The sequence below is a fragment of the Prunus dulcis genome, chromosome 2 (assembly GCF_902201215.1).
Source record: "Prunus dulcis chromosome 2, ALMONDv2, whole genome shotgun sequence".
NCBI lineage: Eukaryota > Viridiplantae > Streptophyta > Magnoliopsida > Rosales > Rosaceae > Prunus > Prunus dulcis.
In genome coordinates, this window is record NC_047651.1 from 21906986 (window position 1) to 21925273 (window position 18288).

At 37.9% G+C, this 18288-nt stretch overlaps 6 protein-coding genes and 1 non-coding gene across 7 annotated transcripts; 1 reads left to right on the forward strand and 6 right to left on the reverse strand.

Moving 5' to 3' along the window:
• Positions 1–599: 599 nt before the first annotated feature.
• On the forward strand, positions 600–2117 carry LOC117619187. The gene is made up of 5 exons (XM_034349076.1): positions 600–1044; positions 1135–1362; positions 1489–1564; positions 1651–1712; positions 1851–2117. The coding sequence occupies exons 1-4, from the start codon at positions 892–894 to the stop codon at positions 1665–1667; spliced, it is 474 nt and encodes a 157-aa protein (XP_034204967.1). The 5' UTR covers positions 600–891; the 3' UTR covers positions 1668–1712; positions 1851–2117.
• A 141-nt stretch (positions 2118–2258) lies between these two features.
• On the reverse strand, positions 2259–2974 carry LOC117618378. Its single transcript, XM_034347959.1, has 2 exons — positions 2626–2974; positions 2259–2445 (listed from the first exon to the last, which is right to left on the reverse strand). Exons 1-2 carry the CDS (start codon positions 2972–2974, stop codon positions 2426–2428), a joined length of 369 nt encoding a protein of 122 aa, XP_034203850.1. The 3' UTR covers positions 2259–2425.
• A 4015-nt stretch (positions 2975–6989) lies between these two features.
• Positions 6990–7750, reverse strand: LOC117619832 (putative lipid-transfer protein DIR1). Its single transcript, XM_034349877.1, has 2 exons — positions 7355–7750; positions 6990–7176 (listed from the first exon to the last, which is right to left on the reverse strand). The coding sequence occupies exons 1-2, from the start codon at positions 7701–7703 to the stop codon at positions 7157–7159; spliced, it is 369 nt and encodes a 122-aa protein (XP_034205768.1). The 5' UTR covers positions 7704–7750; the 3' UTR covers positions 6990–7156.
• A 2223-nt stretch (positions 7751–9973) lies between these two features.
• Positions 9974–11204, reverse strand: LOC117617682 (putative lipid-transfer protein DIR1). The gene is made up of 2 exons (XM_034347166.1): positions 10244–11204; positions 9974–10138 (listed from the first exon to the last, which is right to left on the reverse strand). Exons 1-2 carry the CDS (start codon positions 10581–10583, stop codon positions 10122–10124), a joined length of 357 nt encoding a protein of 118 aa, XP_034203057.1. The 5' UTR covers positions 10584–11204; the 3' UTR covers positions 9974–10121.
• Positions 11205–11308: 104 nt separating this feature from the next.
• On the reverse strand, positions 11309–12045 carry LOC117617681. The gene has a single exon (XM_034347164.1). It carries the CDS (start codon positions 11946–11948, stop codon positions 11415–11417), a length of 534 nt encoding a protein of 177 aa, XP_034203055.1. The 5' UTR covers positions 11949–12045; the 3' UTR covers positions 11309–11414.
• Positions 12046–12231: 186 nt separating this feature from the next.
• TRNAD-GUC lies at positions 12232–12303 on the reverse strand. Its single transcript has one exon. It is a non-coding gene; the product is annotated as a tRNA-Asp (tRNA).
• Positions 12304–12751: 448 nt separating this feature from the next.
• Positions 12752–16398, reverse strand: LOC117617680 (rop guanine nucleotide exchange factor 5-like). The gene is made up of 7 exons (XM_034347163.1): positions 15620–16398; positions 15218–15334; positions 14943–15097; positions 14549–14623; positions 14162–14452; positions 13518–13874; positions 12752–13420 (listed from the first exon to the last, which is right to left on the reverse strand). The coding sequence occupies exons 1-7, from the start codon at positions 15939–15941 to the stop codon at positions 12929–12931; spliced, it is 1809 nt and encodes a 602-aa protein (XP_034203054.1). The 5' UTR covers positions 15942–16398; the 3' UTR covers positions 12752–12928.
• Positions 16399–18288: the final 1890 nt, after the last annotated feature.

Sequence of the window (18288 nt, forward strand, 5' to 3'; positions counted from 1 at the left end):
CAAATTGTGCTCGATTAAAAAAAATCATTCAAAAGTTACATTCGAAGATAGTAATATTTGATGGCATATATTGGTACCGATTCTTGAAATATTGCAAGGAAGACATGCACACATGCAGTATGTTTTATATGAATTGCATGGCATCTAGTGTGGCTTGAGTCAACTATTTGATGCAAACGGGCATATCCGCATCAAAACCCCAATTTGAGACATCATCACCTTATCCGTTTTAAGACATTAACAGCTCTCTCTCTCTCTCTCCTCATCTCCTCATCTCCTCATCTCTCATCTCTCTCACAGAAAAAAAATCTGAATGTCGACCAAATCAAGCAAAAGCATATAATAGAACATGTATGTATTGGTCAAAGATTGATTTGTTTGGGGTCCCACTGAGACACATGGCAGTAGGGACTTAGAGTTGGCAAGATGTCCACTTGGATCAAACTGAGGCAACCCATGTGTCAAAAAACAGGGGAGAGTTGAAGGGCACATGGGGACCAGAGACAGGGGATGAGGTTAGCAGCCATGTATCCCAACCAGCAGCTAACTCCATCTCCATATATTTTTGGGCTTATAAATACCTTTGTCACGCCTTCACTATCTCCACATCTGCAAATCTTCACGTGTTCTCTCTGGCCCCCCTTACCTTCTCCAGTTTTATCTCTTAACTTGTTTGTTTCTGTATTTCTTCTCATCAATATTCTGCAAATCTTATCCAATTTTCTGCTTCTAGGTCTTTGACCGTTAAGAGATAAACTATCAGCTATCAGAAGCAGCAGCAGTAGTTAATTTTGTTCGTTTTGGCTGACAAAGAAAGCAGCTTTTGTGAAACACTATAACTACTTAGCTAGTATATACAAGAGTTCTATATACATAACTAATTATATTACTATGGAGAACAAGAACCAAGTGGGTGGTGGTGGTTCAAGCCATGCCTCTTCTTCTTCTTCCAGGACTCTGGATCATCTCTTTGGCCCTAAGGACTCTTCTTCATCTTCTTCATCCTCCTTGTTTGGCTCTATTTTCCCCCCACCACCATCAGCGGTAAGTGAGTTTATTGCCCTGATTTATTTATTTATTTATTCATTTTTGGGGTACAAGTCTAAATTATCTGAGGGTTTAAATTTTGATTAGGGACTTGGGAGCAGTGGCAAGTACGGAAATCCAAGCGCTTTGGATAATAAGAGCCAAGGGTTTTACACCAGCAAAGGTGAAAGCACGAAAGGCGCAAGCAAAGATTCCATGATATATCAAAATGAAGCTGTGGAGCCATGCAACTTCAGCTCCTCAATCTACTATGGTGGCCAAGAAAATTATAGTCCAAGAACTGGGACGACCACTGAATCCCACCAGCACAACCTTGTAAGTGCAAACTAAGTTGGTTTTTTTTTTTTTTTTTTTTGGGGGGGGGGGGGTGGGTGTGGAGGTTTATCATTTGATTTTTATGAAGTAAACTCTACTGATATTAATTGTTGTGTAATTCTTCAGTCTAAGAAAGATGGGGGTGATGATGATGCAAATGGGAATAATTCAAACGGTGCTTCAAGGGGAAACTGGTGGAAGGGTATGTTTTTTCAAGGAATTATGATTATTAATTATACTAATCTAGTCTACAATATTAATTCATGTCTATACTTCTCATCTGTCCAGGTTCACTTTATTACTAACTCTTTCCTGTGCGTTTTATGTGAACTCACCACCTTTTAGCAGAGGTAATTAACACAAGTTCATCCCCCTTAATTAATGGTGATTAATTAAATCCTATGTTTTGCTTCTGCTTGGCATGCAATGCAGTTTAGCTGTTACTTTTTCATCTGACTCTGAAAAATTTAATGTCTGTTATGTTGCAGGGTGAGATCCCAGTACGAACATCTACCTTAAAGACTATGTATGGAAAATAAGATGGTGTGTGTTATATAGAGTACATATATAGCATGGTAGATATAGTGCAGAAGAGCCAGGACTGATCCAAAAACTTAGCTTGTTGGGTCTTTTTATCCCAGTTGGGCAAGTTATGTAATATATACCAGCTAATTAATGTTTCATGTACTTTGTTTTGTTTTGTAAGAGAGAACTTTCATCTACTTAATTTAGACACTCTGTTTTTAATATTTCAATCCTAATTCTGGCAATCGATCTATGATATGAATCCATAACAAGAAACGTTTTGTCACTTTAACAGTGTATGTGAGACAACCCACTTCCTCAATATCGCTTATATCAACAAAACAAAACATAAAAACATATATAGATGGGCGTTTCATGGACCAACATTTTATTAACCAATAGTAAGTTTCTTCAAGGTCCATACTAATTAAACATTGTAAGCTAGATTGGCACATCATCAAGAGTGTTATCTATAAAGTTACTTGGGAACCATAGCTGCCGCGGGCCATGGCCAAATGGTCTTCTTCTCTACGCCTCATCATGCTTGCACCACATAAGCTGCAAATCACCAAAGATGAAAAGTTTTTTAACAGCAGCAAAATCAAGAATTACGCAAGCTTAAGCAGTCGAGACTGAATTTTAAAGTCAGACTAAATTGGCTGTCGTAAATTGTCAAACTATGAATCTGAACCTTTAATTAAGTGAATACGCATACTAAGATGCAGATGACATACATACCTCCGCACTTGTAACCCCTAGGACGTCCAGCAATTTTGCAGCGTTTAGGAATGGTGACGGCAACTACAGGAGTGATCCCAAGGCTCTTAGCTTCTTTAGAAAGGATGATGGCACAAAGGCAGCTTGTGCGGACCTTCTGCATCAGAGCGCAGCAATTGGGAGGAACCTCCACATTCTTATCCTGTGCGGCGGCTGCACAGGGTGCTAGCTTGTATGCCAGCACCTCCGGGTCCAGCTGCCCACACTCCCCAGCCCCATCAACCCCTTCAATTTCGAACCCCCAATTATTGCCTACAATTGCAAACAAACCCACGATGCAAATGTACCTCAATATTACACCTCCTTCCATTTTTTCTTTTTACAGTTCTTCTACAAATGAATGCTTTGTTCATATTATATATAGAAAATTTAGTTGACTGGAAATGGCGACCACTAAGTCGTCCTACACACCACAACAATAAATTATATCTTTAGATTAATTTTTTCAAACATGTCCATTAAAATAAAGCTTTAATATATTCGATATAAGCACTCTAACGCTGACTCTGAGTCCTCCGAAGGGTAGGTATTATCTCACTTGAATGTTTCAGAAGCCACCGGTTGTGCTGATCTCGATTATTTCGAACAAGTATATCCTCAATCTTGAAGTTTTGAAGAGAACTGTGCAATTAGTTTCAATATTGTTCAGCGCTGGCCTAATATAGGCCCCATAACTTCTATTTCCTATACATAAACCCATCAATTTTGAATTCTATATATAAAACTCAAATTCAAACTATAATGCACCGTAAGATATAAAAGGTTATAGTACTCCTACATATTTACATTGTTTGCCACCAGACCTTAGATAAGTCAACCCAATAGTTTTCAAGCATGTTATTAACTCCCTCATTTCTAATTAATACTTCTTGATTTATAGCATATCAATGACTCCATTTTGTAATGGGCATGGGCTGATTTTCGGATGGATCGGATCATAATCAGGGAATTCCAATTTTGATCAAAAAAAATTCAGAATGGAAATTCTATTCCAATTTCGTTCCAAAATTTTTTGGAATTTCTATTTCTATTCCAATTCAAAAAACTCGGAATATTTGAATATTTTGGAACTTACATATTTTGGAATTTTTTTGGAATATTTTGGAAACTAGTTCAACATTCTAAACATGCCCAACCTTTTTTTTTTTTTTTTTCGAAGTTCCAATTCATCGCAATCCCCCAAAACGGTATAGAACATTACAAACAAAGCCGGGCAAAAACACCGATCAGAAAACCAACTGGAAACAAACATGAACAAATCTAGCTAAAACCATCACAATATAGCATGAAGATCATGTTCCCGAGCAAAAAAACTAAAACGACAAAAGCCAACATAAAGGCATTTAGCCCACATAAAGGCATATAGCCCACAAAGAGGCATTACACCCACATTAGGCACAAAGCCCACATTAAACATAAAATACATCAAATAAAACATAGGAAATCTAGCCGCCACAACCAAAGAGAAACTCCAAGCCTCCACCAGCAAAAAGAAACTTTACGACTATAGATGGACAAACCACCAATCACCACCATGAAGAACCAAACACTTGTAGGTCAGCAAACCAAGCCCTCAAAACAAGCCCACCCGAGATTCACCAACAGAATCAGAATTAACCCAACCAATACATCCAAAAGACAGCAGCCAGCAAAAAAAAGAATGAGAAAACCCATTCCATAGCCAAGAGAAGGAAAAAAAAAAAAAAAAAAAAACCAAGAACCTAGAAGGAGGTGGTGCAAGCACCCGAGCATGAGCTCTACACACCTTCCAATAAATTCACACCAAAACGCGTTTGAAATTTGCAGCTACAGACCAAGGATGAGGCCAGATCAAATGGGAGGTGATGGAATCCGGATGAGCCATGGATTTTGGGTCGGTATGGAGCATGACCCGTGGATAAAGATGGCGGTGATAGGGGAAATCATGCCCATGACATCCCACTAGATTGGAAAATAGGGGGAGAAGGAGAAAAGTGTGATTCAATGAGGAAGAGGAGGAGAGGGGAGGGAAGGAGAGGCATACCACCTTCCCCCCAAGATGCGGCGCTGAAGGGGTGAGGGAGTGTTTTTTTTCTCTCTACTAAGGTCAAAGAGAGAGATGCCCAACCATTTGAAGGATTAAATTGGACTCAAAATTGAAACTCATGCCATAAACTTGGAAAACTGTTATATGCTAGTACTTATATGTTGTTATCCTTTATGAAATAACTTGTCTACATCTATTTGGTCATCAACTTATATTTAATTCAACATGAAATTAGTAATTGTGTGTATTTTAAGCTTAAAACCCCAATATATTTCGGAATTCGAAATTTTTTAGAATCTTTAGATACATTCCAATTCCAATCCAATTTTTATCAGAATTTTTGAATTTCGGAACTTTTGGATGTCAAAATTGATTTGAACTTACTAAAATCGGAATTTTTTAGAACGGAATTGGTCGAAATCGGATGTTCCAATCCAACTTGCACCCCTAATCATTCCCTTTAATCCCTAAAATCTCGACCAATAAAAAATCCTTAAAATTTTAACAAAAAATTATATTATCAATAAAAGATAATAACCATATTATCAATATCAGACAATAGGTAAATTATTATCCATTATATATATATATATATTCAGTCCCCTTCTATTGAGAGATTCCTCAAATTATATTTGAGGGACGCCCTTTAGGGTACTCTACAATTTTTTTCCCAATGATCCAAACCATCTATTTTTTAAGTCTTCATTCATAGATCATCCTTACAAAAAATTAGACAAATCGGAAACCATTTCGACATCTAATTGTGTCTTACAAAATCAATGAACATAGTTCTTCAAGAAAGTACTAAAATTTCAATAACTTAATTGAGTGGTCAAATGATATCGGATTCAAGTGATTTTTTGTAGAGATGATCTTTGAATGAGTATCTACAAATTAGACGGTTTGGATTAGTGAAATAAAATCTGGAGTGAGGCCTACAAGAGGTGTCCCTCAAATAAGCTTATTTGAAGGATTCCTCAATAGAAACTCTCTGTGTATATATATATATATATTGTAAACACGAATTTCCTGCAACAAATGAGACAAGAACACGTGTACAAAATAATATTGTATTAATAAAATTTAGGGTTACAATCTCTGTATTGAATCCTCTGATTCGATCTCCAAAGTGTTTAAAGAAAATTTGTGTTTGATACAAGAGTCGTAGAGACTTGATCTTGATCAAATGGGTAGCATGAAGCTTGTTTGGTGTTTGGAATTTGTCTATGGTGAAGGAACTGGCACGTATTTGTTGTGCTTGGTGGCTCTTCCAAGGTAGGGTGAAGAATGCAGAGAGTTTTCTGATTCTTCTGAGTGCTAGGTTTTTTCTCTCCGACCCCCATTTCGTCTTGAGGCCTCCTATTTATAGGCTCTTGTAGGATGCTTGACCTAAATAACTTTCCCTATTTAAAACCTTGTTTTGTGGGATTTTGATTTGATTTAAATCAATTCCCATAATCTGGCAATTTAACCAGATTATCTTCAATTGATTAACCTGATTAATATTTGATTTAAATCAAAGTCAATCACAGAAGATTCTTTCCTTTAATTTTGTCTTCATCTTGAACCGTTTGATGCACTCCGTCGGATGTCGCCATTTGTCATTTTTGACAACTAATCCGATTTTGATGAGTCACACGCCACATGGGTGAATTACGGGGCCCACGATTTAATCCACCGAACCCTAATTACTTTCTTGTCCAATGAAATTTATTGCACCAAAATTTCTTTGTCAACATATATATATATATATATTATTAATGGGTTTGATTGCTTTTATCACTACTATGCGAAAGGTGACTCATGGCTCTTCCAAGGGAGGTTATGAAACAATGGGGTAAAACAGTGTGGCTGAGGGCTTCTCTCTCCACTTTTTCCCTTTCTTTTTCTTTTTTCTTTTTTTCTTTTTTTTTTGTTTTTCCGGTCTTTGTTTTTGGACCAAAGTGCCCCTCAACAAAGTAACAACAGTTACTTTAAATTGAAAATAATAAAAGTAAAAAAGATCAAATTGAAATATGTTGGCGAGTCTTTACTTAGTTAGGATTTTGGTTCTTTATTTTATTAGAATTTTGGTTACTTACCAATTATTATTTAGTCCTATTGTAATAGAGATTTACTTCCTATTGTAATTTAGATATATTTCCTATTTTATTTAGGGTTAACACATTTTTATACTTGTATAAATACCTCCATATTGGAGAAGAATAATAATATGAGCGTATCTTAGCATAACTGAATATTTACCCTATTTTGTTTGACAAAATCACGGGAACTTTAGTGATAAAAGTGATAAATCACATGAATCAAAAGTGGCTTTTTGCCTTTTATTTATCAATAGTAAGTTTCTTCAAGGTTAATTATACTAATTAAACATTGTAAGCTAGATTAGCATATCATTAAGAGTGTTGTCTATAAGTTACTTGAGAACCATAGCTGCCGCGCGCCATGACCCAATGGTCTTCTTAGTCATGCTTGCACCACATAAGCTGCAAATCACCAAAAATGAAAAAAATTTAACAGCAGCAAAATCAAGAATTACACAAGCTAAGCAGCCGGGACTGAATTTTAAAGTCAGATTAAATTGGCCATCGTAAATTGTTAAACTACGAATCTGAACCGTTAATTAAGTTAGTAGGCATAATAAAATGCAGATGACATACATACCTCCGCACTTGTAACCCTTAGGACGTCCAGCAATTTTGCAGCGTTTAGGAATGGTGGCGGCAACTACGGGGTTGATCCCAAGGCTCTTGGCTTCTTTAGAAAGGATGATGGCACAAAGGCAGCTTGTGCGGACCTTCTGTATCAGTCCACAGCACTTGGGAGGAACCTCCACGTTCTTATCCTGTCCGGCGGGTGCACAAGATGCTAGCTTGTAGATAAGCACCTCCGGGTCCAGCTGCCCGCACTCCCCAGCCCCCTCCACCCCCTCAATTTCGAACCCCCAATTATTGCCTACAATTGCAAACAAACCCACCATCCACATGTACCTCAATATTAAGCCTCCTCCCATTTTTTTCTTTCTACAATTCTTCTCCTAATGCATGACTTGAATAATATGTATGCACAACTTCTTTCTTCTCCACTTTGAGCTTATCTATATATAGCAAATTATTCAATGAAAGTTCAGTTGACTGAAATGGAGACCATTAAGTCGTCCACTACACACCACAACAATAAATTATATCCTAGATTAATTTTTTCAAACATGTCCACTAGAATACAAGTTTAAGCACTTTAAGTCTAGGGAGTAGGTATACTATTATCTCCACTTGAACGTTGGATTTAGATGACCGAAAATTTGCAAGTCAAGATCTTTTTTCATCTGTTCAGTACACGATTTTCTTACTTACTCAAAAGTAAATTAAACAGCCAATAATCATAGGCACCCTTTGATACGTATAGGTTTACTAGTTAGCTACGTCTATTGTAAGCATGACTAAGAAATTGCCTTTCTCTTGAATATCATGTGTCTTTCTATATATTTATTTTGCTGGAAGTTAAGATATAGTTTAAATTAAAATGCGACGGGTTACAGAAATTGCCTTTGAATTCAAAGTCTCCCGACAATCTCCTATACATGATCAATTTCCTTTGAATTTTGATAGAGAAATTGCGAGGCAATGTCCTATATATCAGTACTATTGTTGGAGTTGCTTGATTGATTGGATTTGAAAGTGACTATTGTGCATAGTAGTTGACTGCAATGGAATTATTCAGTTGACCCAATATTGGAATACACAGTTGTTATTAGAATTATAGTTGTGTTTATAAATACGTGTCAAATGTTAAGAAAGATGATGAGAGTACACATTAAATCAAAATAATGAATAAAAATCTACTCTGTTAAATATAATAGATGGGCTATATATATATATATATATATAGGATATTAATATAATATTATCTAGAACAGAAGTATTAAAACAACACCACTTTTATTTAACAGTGTTATTATATGGAACTTTCTATTTTGTTAAATTTTCAATATGGAACTCGTGTATTCTTCAACACTAATGACATATGAACTTGGATATTAATTGATTGCCTTCCAATCAGCTGACGGACAGTATACTTAAGAAGTTTCACAGTGCTTTTGGATTACTCTGTTTTGGCGCCATATCAATACGACTTTGGCCTTACAGAATGCAAATAATCAATTAAACACCAACAAATTTGTACATATCAATAAGTTACTTAACCCAATATCGAAATGAACTACATATAATATGTGTGTGTGTGTGTAATATAGATGAACTTGTAAACCTTGATCAGCTCAGGCTCTAAGTCTTCAAACCATTGTATAAGCTGCAACCCAGAAACCAGAATTACATTAGAAGCAATCAAAATTAGTATGCTAATTAATTAGAAGCTGAGATTGCAATGTGAATTATATCACTGACCTCCACACGTGTAACCCTTGACATGGTTTGGAATGTTGCAACATTGGGGGTATGGTGAGAGCAATTTCTGGGGTGTCCCCACTTTTCTGGGCATTTTGAGAAAGAGCAATGGCACAAAGACATCTCGGATTTCTGATCATATTTCTCAACTGCGCACAGCACTTGATCGAAACCTTCACGTTCTTGTTCTTTGATGCAATGTGATAGTCAGTGGCTTCCAATTTCCCAACTTGGTGTTGGTGGGTTTTTTATATTCAAAGTGGCAGCTTGATCAAATGGAGCTTCTGTTTTCGGGTAAAAGATCAAATTGAAACTCATCCCACAAGACACGGCATGGATGCAGGTAGAAATTAGACTGAGGAGATAACATTATTCTCTTTGTTTATTGCAGGCTTTGGAGTGCAGCACCTACTCACTCCTTGAGCATTGCCTGGCCTCTCACTCAGGCCAACGAGAAGGAGGGTTAGTGAGTGTTCAATGACCACATTTTGTTACCTAGCTCCTTAAGCTTAAGAGGGGTCAAGGAACTTTTTTATCAGCTTATAAATGAATGGATATTTAACTTTTATCATTTTTGAATTAACAATTTTTATAAGGAGCTGATATTGACATTCCAAAAAAGTCATCACGCATCCCTTATAATGAAATTTTTCCTTTAGTTTTTTGAGGTTATATATATGGCCTATGAACTGAGCCTGCCATCTTCGTTTGTTTTGAAATTAATGAACCTGCCATCTTCATTTTTAGTCATAGATGCATTTCTTTTATAGTCCAATGTTCCTTTTATCCGCCTTCCCATCTTTTCTTTCCTTTTGGTTACCAATATAAGCAGCTATGGTTGGGCGCAACAATGGCAACATGAAGTGAAATTTTTTGCAAAGACAGTTAAACAGAAACATTTTATTTATTATTCAGGTGTCTAGATCAGGATGTCATAGTAAAAAGCTAGATGAACTAGTTACAGAGATACAATCTCCAGCACTCCTTGACGGTCCTTGTAGCTGGCACCATAAGTGACTTCATGATCTTCAGGGTAATGTATATGCTGAAAAATAGAATAGCTAGTGTTAATAAACTGCAAATGAATATGGAAGAAGCATTCAGTAACAATTGGTTTGATAAACGAATTGTTAGGGATATGTCAACAAACCTCCACACTTGAAACCCACAGGACGATCCACAATGTTACATCGTTTCGGAATGGTAAGAGCTATTTCTGGTTTGATTCCTGCACTCTTAGCAGTATTAGAAAGCATCACAGCACAGAGGCAGCTTGGGTTCTGGCCTATCCTTTTTACCTGACTGCAGCACTTATCAGAAACTGCAGCATTTTCATCTTGTGCTGCTGCTGCACAGGGAGCCAGCTTCCAGGCCTCTCTGTCGGGGCTAGATTTTCCACACTCGCCAGCCCCGTAAGCCCCATCGAATTGATTGATGCCCAGGATCACAACAAACGCTACAAGGCACATAAACTTCATTGTAGATTCCATTTCTTCAATGCAGTGCAGAAACACTTCTCAACTTCCTGCTTTATATACTACACCAAGCAGCTCAAAAGGTACTAAGTTACCTACAAATGAAACCCACAAGACATAGTGGAGGTAGCACTGGGAAGGAGGAATTCAATTTGTTTATTGCAGCACCTACTCCTTCAGAAATGGTTTAGGGCTACCTGGCAACTTTAAGCCAATAAAAATTACTGCCCCTAGCTTAAGTGCTTGCCACCATTCCTATACTTTTGTCAGTTCTCCACAGCGGCACGCTACCTCAATCTTTTTTCTGTAGAGTCTAGGTTCAGTTCCCTCTTGTAACTAAGCAAATCTTGTTTCTCTAAACCCCTCATAATCTCCCACCCAAAACATTGCATGTAAGTATTAAACACCCAATCACAATGACCAGCTAAACAAAAAGCACCAAGCAATTAATATTGCTCTATGATGATGGCCTGATGCATATAGCATCAGCAATCCATACAGAACAAAAAGAATAATTGTTACATGAACAATTTCATTAGAATATCTGCACTCTCCACCCACTTGTACTACCACTCATCCATAAATTTCATCTCACCAAATCTGTGGAGCATTAATTTGATTTCCCAATCCACCAAAGATTGTTTTTTTTTTTTTTTTTTTTTTTTTCTGGGTTCAATTATCACACACCACTATACCATTACCACTAGGAGAACAAAAACAACAACAAAAAATAAAGCAAAGAAGCAAGCTTTTCCATTCTTTCAATTGAATTCAACTACTTCAATTTCAAGAAACACAAACCATGCATTAAAATTCTGCAAAATCAGAAGGAATTATACAAAAGCTCTAGCGCGTAAAAGCGTACAAAACGATACAAACATAGATGAGGAGTGCAACGGGGACGAAGATGACAAGCGGGATCACGGCGGCCAAAGTATGGGAGCTCCCGCAACCCAAAGTCCCGAGCTTGATCTGCACCACGTTGATGAGGGCCAGCATCAGGAACACGCACCCGCAAACCGAACCCGCACCCGAGACGAGCATCCCGACCCGGAGGGCGGAGCTGTTGACCCGGGCGAGAAGCTCGGCCGGGTGGTAGGACGGGGTTCGGGTGATCCGGATGGCCTGCTTGAGGGCGACGGCGACGAGGCTGGAGAAGAGGAAGGAGCTGAAGGAGTACACGTGGAAGGCCACGAGGTCCTCCGCGACGCGGGGCCCGGCGCGGCAGGTGGTGGGGTCGTTCGCCTCGATCAGGGTGTTGTTCGGGTCGTTGGGGTCCCAGGTCAGGCCGATGAAGACGGCCAAGGTGAAGAGGGAGTTCACGTTCACGATACCGTCTAGGGCCACTATGTGGACGCTGGTGCCGCCGCGAGAGGGCATTTTGGGGATTTCGGAAAGTATCTCACTGACAAGCCGGTAAAGTTGCAAACTCGCGAAGTGTTTGTGCAGACAACAAGCAGCAACCGAGCCTGCTTTCTTTCTTTCTTTCTTTATTATTATTTTTTTTTCTCTTTCGTCAAAAAACTGAAAAGCAAAGGAAGCTTCCGTTGGTGAAACGACGGAAAGTTGGACGTTTTATCAGTAACAGTGCACGTAATATACACGTGTCAAGACTTTAATGGTTTTTAGTTTAACGGAGTTTAGCGAGAGTTAAAAAAAATGGCGCCGTTGCCGGGGATCGAACCCGGGTCACCCGCGTGACAGGCGGGAATACTTACCACTATACTACAACGACCTTGTTGACCTATTTTAACATATTGTTTTAAATAAACGCTAACCATATGGCTTCGAAACGCTCTGCTCAAATCTTTTATTTGAAAATTGCATCCAAAAGTGATTTTTATTATTGATGATAAACTTGTAAATTTTCTTTATATAAGACACTATATAGATTGAGTTCAAAAGTTTTAATCTTTGAAGGAGTTTCTTCTGTTTTTGTTTTGACAACTCGCTCACTTTATTTAAACAACTCTTCTTTTGGAACCTTGTTTGCTTAGAGTGCTAGTGGTTCCATTCTCCATTGAAGTCAATTTTGAAATTCTTTAGTGTGAGCAATATAAGTAAGTCAATAATTTGAACAAGCAATCTCATGTCTATATTCTTTCTGCAGAAGTTTCAACAAGCAATCTAATCTCTCTATTCTCTCTCTCCTTTTAGCTACAATATTTTAAATGCAAACAACATGCAAACCAGGAACTTTAACAAATAGATTAAACTCCCCTAACTCATAAGAGTCAATACTTAGTTACACCAAGAGGTTCTCTATCTTAAAACTTGCACAGCTCTCTAACTGTATCATTTCTTTCCACTTTTTTTCCTCCAGAACTTCAAGAGACGACCATAAGTTAAGGGGCAAAACCTCAGCGGTCAACTTGATGTGATTTTCTCCCATTTTGGTGTGATGAGTCCTTCTGACGGTCCAAATTTTCTGTGCCTTGTAAGTTTGGTATCGAAACAGACCCTTCCATTGTGTTGCTGCAGATTCTTGCTTTTGTTTCAACACCAAGATAATTTGTCAAGACTCTTCTCACTCCCAAGCCGCGGCGGGGAGGCTTGTCCCTGCTGTTACTAGTGTGGAGAAAAGGAGTCCTTTCTCCCCTTGCAGGGCTAATTAAAGGTACAGGTGAAAAGTTAGCAGAAGCTCTTTTCTGAGGAGTGCTTGAGGGAGGCACCGAATACTGGACTGGAACCTTCTTGCGAGTAATTACACTGACTGTAGCCACTGAAGACAATCTATCAGTCTGTTTAGCCAAGTCATCCACATATAGTAAATCATCGATGCGAGCCACAATGTTAAATGCCAGGCTCTCCAGAACTCTTGAATAGCTTTCAAGAATGGATTTCCCAACATCCTGAAAAGTATGAAAACAAGTTCTATTGTTATAACAAACATGATGTAAGGAAAACAAGAGTGGAGGAAAGGGTTTCTTGGAAGAAGTAAAATTTAACCTTGTTGCACTGAATCTTGCTCGTGTCCAAGATAGTTTGGGTAAGACAAGGAAACCGCTGCTTCAAGGAAAGCAGGAGGCTTTCAGCTCTTTCTGCCAGCAGTTCTCTCTTATCCACATCAATCACTAGGTCCTTGACCATCTCCCATGATGACTTTGTAGTGGAGCGGTTTGGATTAGGTGTAGGCTTTGAGTGAGCTCTTCGACGCCAGACAAATATTGAGGCTTCAACACGGTTTGCAATCTCGAGAGCAACATGTTCGCTGGACAGGTCAAGGCAATCAAGCAGAAAATCCGGGGAGAACTTATCTGATGTAATATACCGGTAAATTATGTCCCCAAGACAGGCCCTCCCATTCTGATTACAAATCATGAAGAGTTCAATGTAAGATCATCCTTTCATGCTCATCAATTCAAGGGTTCACACAACATCATGATCAATGTCTATCAACTATTATCTTAGAGTGGTGACAGGCAGCACATTTTAACTCCTCGATTCATATGTGTATGTCACCTCTAGAGTTATTAAGCAAAATCTTGTAAGATAAAGCAAGATTAAGAAATAAAGTTTTAGCAATTCAAATATACTATAACTGTGTAACTTCTGCTTCACGTAAAAGTATAATCCAATGTTGGTTTGCAAACCTTGGGGAGAGTTTCCATGTAAGACTCTGGAACTTCCATTTCTGCTAGAGTAATGCTGTTGATAGCCATAGCAGCTTTTAGTATTTGATTTGTGCATTCCCGTGTGTGATGCAACTGCTTTCTTGAATTTTCACTGAGACCATCGGCTGCCACACGAGGTACAGGTAGCCACCACTTCTCCTCTTGCCGTTGGAGTGTTTTGCGGAAAGATGCTGAGCCATCTGCATCTGGGGCTATAACTCCTTGATCGACATACCAGAACTCTGTATTGGTGAAACTATCTAATATGTCCTACATTAGAAAAGACAAAAAAAGGCTCCTTGAACTCATAAATGACTTCCAAAAATGAAAACAATACATTATGAAACAATCAAGGTTAGAACTCACAAGAAGCATATTGTCTAGCTTACGCAGTGCTGGCAGATTCATAAAAAGATCTGATCTCGGCCTGCAAGTCATGACCTACAGAATGCACCAACAGTAAGAAACAAGAAACATTAGATTGATTGCTCATGTTTTTGCCACCGGTTTTCCATTTGAGATTTTGCACACTTGTTTACCAAGTCATAATGAAATGGGGATACGAGAAAGTTTGGTAATTGAATTTGAACGAAGACCAAAGGCAGAATTATTCTTAAGGCGTAGTGATGTGAAACATCAAAGCTTCAAATTATTAATTTTAATTTTTCTGTCTTCCTAACAAACAGGATAGATAAAAGCAATATCTTTGATGTTTTATAATCACAATTCTGAGCAGAATTAAGACTGTAGGAAGGATTACCTCTAGCTTTTTTCCATCAGGAAATGTTTGCCAAGAGGGTATCAATTCGACAATATGATCACTAACACAAATTAGCCATTCCATCTCTCTTCTCCACATTGATTTCTTTTCAGTAGGCAAGGGTTCCAATCTCCACAGTTGCCCAAAAATGGAAGCTTCATGTCGTATAAAATTTGAATTAATTGAAAAACCAGAAGAAGAAAAAATTGCAATATGAAGTAATTGAACCCTACTGTGCTATAAACCGATTCCAGAGACTGAGAGGATGAACATACCACAAAGATTGGTAATGGCATTTGAAATAGCCATCGCTGTGCAAACCCCTTTACCAGACCCTGACATGTCTTCCCCAAGCAACAATTTTGAAAATCTCTCTCTCATCATATCCATCTCTGTTTGAATTTTCAACAACGCAGAAGGATTACAAAAAGGAAAAATAAGCATGATAAGTCACATGGGATTCTAATAACCTTTTATTTGGTTGCCAGTAATATAAAGGAAAAAACTTTAAACTTTTTGCAATTTGTCTTTAAAGAAGTAGTATTAAGCTAAAGAAAAAGGTGGGGTTGAAAACATAGTAAAGTTTCAAATTTTTGAATGTTGACCTTCTGTTTCAAAAAAAAATTACAACTCTTGGCAACCAAGTGAAGCAGAAATTGCAGAAAAATAAATCTAACCTGCAATTTTCGAAGCCAAATCCTTAAACTTCGAATCATCAGCATGGGCTTTTTGTTCTGCTTCACCCACATCTGCAGCAACAGAATTTTTGCACAGTTCAGCTTTTCTTATAGGCCAGCCCAACAGAGGCGGTGAAGAAGGCCCTTTTCTTTTCACTTCCTCAGTGGAAGTCTCAGAGCTCGATCTACTCGAACTGCTCTCCCTGGACTCACCACTCGAATCCGTGAGTGACTCACTTCCAGCCCCATTATCAGCCAAAGACTTGACGAACCCAGTTCTTTTTTTCTGTAAATTCTCCCTTTTCTTGACCAAAGCTTCCATCTTTTCAACTTCTGAAAATGCTTGAGCTGCACAAGGAAAGCAAATAAATTGAGCCAGTGTTTAGCTAGCTCAGCTGCTTTAGTTATGAACTTGATCCTCCAAGTTGTTCCAGCATAGATTTAGACTTTTGAGCTGTACAATTGAAGCTTACAAAAGAATTGCGAGATGGGTTTTGAATTTTATGGAGGATTTATTCAGGAACTGAAGTGGTCATGATTGCTAGCCACAGAGTAACAGTAACAGAGGTTGCAATGGAACCACTCAAGCTGCAAGGAGGGGATATGGGGTCTCTTTCTCTTTGTTATGCCTTTATTCTCCTCCCCTTTCTAAATTTGATTTGAGTTTGAAGTTCACGACTCATGAGGGTAACTGCCAATTGTCACATGCCATACCAACGTCTCTTTTCTTCCATCCTTCTCTCTCTTTCGCTTTCACTCTCTGAGTATAGCATACGTTCAAAAAATATTATTAAAATATAGGACCATGTAGATGACAGCGTACGGATTTGTGAATTTGAAATTACAAACTCACCCTCTGGCCTATGCATGGTCTTTTTATATAGCTTTGTACTATTGAGATCATGTGCATTGTTTTCATAATTTTCTTACAATAAAGGAAATGGAAAAATGAAGATCATAACTTCACAAGGCAAATTGAAATTAAATGGAACAGGTGGGTTAGGTCAAGATTGAAATTTGATGATCATAATTAAATGCCTGGTTTTGCATTTGTCCTTCCAGTCCATCAACAGTGAGGGAAGGAAGTCTGTTACCTACAGAAAACCAGACCTAACCTGGCCCAACAGGTATCTTTTAATCTCTAGTTTTTTTTTTTCTTCATTTGCATAGTAGCATTGGGTACCAAGTGACCAACCCACATAATCACATAGCAATGTTCAATTAATGGGAACCAGATTGATGATATAGGCCAGCACCATGGACTGCCCAAAACGCAAATATAATTGCTATATTTATATTAATCAGTAAAGTTTATGAATTTCTTTTAATGGCTAGAAACCATAATGCTCATGGTTACTACCTTTTATAAACAAATATTGTGTAATTAGGTGAGGGCAGAGTATTGAGTGAAGGCAGATGGAGGGTGATTTGGTAATTTAGCATCATCGAAATTTGAATTGGTAGCCGTTTTAGGGAGGGGAGGGTAGGCCGTGTAGGACGAATGGTCCATCAGCTGTTGCAAAAAGCACCTCGTGGAATATGACTAGATCTCTCTCCCTAATATTATTCTAATCACCTTCTAAACCTTCTTTTTGGACTTTATGCTTGAATTTTAGTAAAAAGTGAAAATCCCACAGTTGAGATTAATTTAGCTGCAAAATTCATCTTTGTGTTTGAGAAAAGTTGCTCCATCTTCTTACAGAAAAGTTAAATATATGCAGAAAAGTTTATACAATATAAATTGTTTAAAAGAGTCAGGAGGCTTTCATGTTCTTATTAAAATTCTTAAGTTATATTTATATTTTGAATTTCAACTTCCAACTTCCAACAGAAACAGATTTTTTTTGTTTTTATATTTTTTTCAAAAGGAGGGTGAAAGGGCCTCCTCAGGGCAAAAAAGAGCCAAAGTGTCCATGAAGTATGATGACTGAACAGCAGGAGGAGCAAGAGGACTGAAAATTCAAGACCCCAACTGCAAAAATAAACCAATGGCTCAGAAAAGCAAAAAGCATATGGCATGCATTGTATATATAGCCGTTTGTGACGGCGAAAGCAATAAGCTAAAATCTTTGACTTTTGGTTTTATGTTATGTGGTACTGGTTGCTTTTCCACAGTTGCTGCATTTTCTTTGCGCATTCATTTCCCTCCTTTTTCATTCAACGTTAAACATGTAGCATACTAGCATGTAATGTACAGTCCTCACAGATACTCGTACAGTTTCAAATTTTAAAACTAACTTCTGAGACACCGGAAAAAGAAAAAAAAAATCTAAAACTATAGAATCAGAGGGCTGAGCTTATCTAGTTTCACAAAGCTCCTATCACTAAAGCTGAGACGCTTAGTTTGGCCAATGTTCATGTGCAAAAGAGATGAGGCTTTTCCTTTATTTTTTCTTCTTTTGGGCCGTTACATTCAAAACAGTTTTAAATTTGAATAGGCCTGCAAGTGGCAGACTTTGCAGGCTGGGGAAGTTAGGAGCCTATCTCATTCATATACATTGGACACTCTGGCGGTTTGAATAAATAGCATGTACTTACAAAATAAGAAAAACCAGAACAAATAGTTTTTGGCTTCTCCGCTGCACTCACGGGTGTCAATCAGTTTGTTTTATTATTATTTTTTTTTATTTCGTCTTTTATCTATGTATTTTTATATAAAAAAATTGTCA